The 2,564-nt window shown below is 33.3% G+C and overlaps 1 protein-coding gene across 1 annotated transcript; it reads right to left on the minus strand.

The window, feature by feature from the left end:
* Window positions 1–255: 255 nt before the first annotated feature.
* Window positions 256–1,788, minus strand: LOC134249018 (uncharacterized). Its single transcript, XM_062731392.1, has one exon. It carries the CDS (start codon window positions 1,786–1,788, stop codon window positions 256–258), a length of 1,533 nt encoding a protein of 510 aa, XP_062587376.1.
* Between the last annotated feature and the right edge of the window lie 776 nt (window positions 1,789–2,564).

Genomic DNA, 2,564 nt, shown 5'->3' on the forward strand with positions numbered 1-2,564 from the left:
CATGCTCTTGTGCATAGATTCAACTGTGACATATAAACTCCGTATGCAGGTGATGAAGGTATATTGCTGCATAAGTAAGGGAAGATGAAAATAGAAAAGTTAAAGTCATATCACGTTTATCATATAGCTTGGTTGTTAGATTACAATTAACATAATTTCACAAAATAACACTCTACTCTAATGTTTATTCATAATCTTGCACATTGTAACATTCTTCTATAGTGTTTTTTTCACAAACTTGCACAAATTAAAATTCTACTTTAGTGTTTTATCATATCTTATCTTCTTTACTGTGCGATTAGAGTACTCAGAGACAATTAGATGGTCGGTCGAGTCGACACATAAGCCCCAAGGAGTACGAAGACCACAATCTATGTAGCACAAGAAATGTCCATTCTGATCAAGGACGTGAATGCATTCATTACTATGATCGGCTGTTAAGATACGTCTCTTGCTATCTGTAGAAATGCCACGAGGTTGAAAGGGTTTTTGTTTTATGGTAAAGTAAGGACCTGTATATCTAAAACGCAGGTTTCCAAATTGATCCACCACTATTATTGCTCCAGCGGCATGGTCAGCCACACATAGATCCAGATTTCCGTTCTCACAGAGGTATTTGGTATCATGCATAGAGAACAACGAATTGCCTTTATCATCGAACTGGATGGTTAGTTTCTCATTGAACGTTTTGGTCTTTTTTGAGTAAAAGTAACGGACGACTTTTGAGTGTTGAAAGTCATCACTATACACAAAAACAAGAAATTCTTCAAGTGTCTTGCAATAAATATTATAAGGCCTCCAATCTGCTAGTGTGACCACTTCCTGAACTATGTTATCTTTCACCAGGTTTACAGTTTTAGTAAAAGAATCCGTGTAAAATAAATCCCCACTATTTGTTACCGCTATGTCTTCAGAACATTTGCCTGATTTGGTTTTCAGTAGCTTAAGTAGTGTACCCTGTACAGTGATAAGTTTCATAGTGTTTTGATATTTTGAACATGTCCAGATTTTATCATCATTCAAACAGGCAAGTGTATGGCAAACGTATTTAGTGTGCAATGTGGTTATCAGTTCTGGTTCATTACACACAGAATGAGTTGCTTGAGAGGATCCATTTTCGGTTGCTTCATCTTTCGAATTTTCAATGGTTGCATATAATGGCGAAAGGTATCCAAATTGATCACATAGATTTTGTGCATCTATTTCTCGTGGATAGAAAATTGGTGAAACAATTTTTTGTTTAGGGGGTAATATTCTGAATTCAGCATAGCGTAATCTGTTTGTGAAAATTTCGGTCATATCATTTGATTCTACAACATTTTTCAAATGTTGAATGCAGTTATACAACTGAGACATGACCTGTTTGAATTTGTCTTCATGATTTTTTATGGCAACGTGGTGCTTTTGTTTTAGCTTTTCAATTTCAGACTTTTGTTTTTCGACAATTTTCTTGATTTCCTTATGCCATTCTTCACCTTGCTTTTCAACAGAGTTATGAAGTATCACATAGTCTTCATTAAGCTTAGAAATTTCATCTTCAAAAGTACACAACGTTTCCTTATATTTGGGATAAATTTTATTCTGTAGTTCGTCTAATTCCTTTTTGAAAACCTCTTTACGGCTCACAAAAACTTTTTCGATTTTTGATAATTTATGCCCTTGATGTTTAACAACACATTGCACACAAATGGCTTGAGCACATTTTTCACAATATAATTCACATTCTTTATTTAAATGTTGATAGCATTTCATAAACTTCAGAGACAATCTCCATTGTTTTAAGGGCATCACTTCGTGCTCTTTGGATAGATCTGAGAGATGATCTGCAACACAATTCTTGCAGATGCCAAGTTGACAAATTTTACAATAGTTTAGCAAAACTTCAACTTTACACATCTCACAATGCACGATATCCTGAGCACCGTGTTCAAGAGACATACTTCTATGGAATATTTATTTCTGTTGGAAAATAAACATGAGAAAACAACAATAAAACATATCACATGATACATGTATTATCATTGTGTTTAAACCCATCCCGACTATTGCAAATAATGAGTTTCACGAAAGAGTTTTAGCCTATTCTTATCATTATTTATACTTCTTTAATTGTGAATTTGTTACTCATGCCATGTACATACCGTCAAATTTCTTGCCTTGGTGTTTTTTTTTCTTTATCTACAATTTTCTGCGCATGTTCAACTATATTATGTATAGATCCGGTCCTTTTTGAAGGTCATCCTATTGAAAGTAGAGCAAATGAGAATTTCGAATGTCTAATTTTGGCAGTCAATAAGACATATGCACTAAAATAAAAATTTTATGAATAATATCAGAATTAATTCTATTAAATTAGTACGTTTTTTTGTGCTTAACTTTGAAATAAGCGTGTATTGAAAGAGGAAGTAAATTGGTTTGTTCGTATTTTTAGCCAACTCTATTACGTCAGAAGCTTATAAATAACCATATACTAATATTCTCCATTTGTAGGTGAAACAGAGCTCTATCATTCTGATAAAATAAATCATTTAAAGATATTTACAACGAAGAACATGCAAGAAACA

Source organism: Saccostrea cucullata, unplaced genomic scaffold, assembly GCF_032062105.1.
Source record: "Saccostrea cucullata isolate Sc308-1 unplaced genomic scaffold, CSIRO_AGI_Scuc_v1 ctg16458, whole genome shotgun sequence".
Classification (NCBI taxonomy): domain Eukaryota; kingdom Metazoa; phylum Mollusca; class Bivalvia; order Ostreida; family Ostreidae; genus Saccostrea; species Saccostrea cuccullata.

Coding starts and splice junctions, on each gene's coding strand:
- LOC134249018 (XM_062731392.1), bottom strand. CDS start 1,788: ATGCCCTTAAAACAATGGAGATTGTCTCTGAAGTTTATGAAATGCTAT.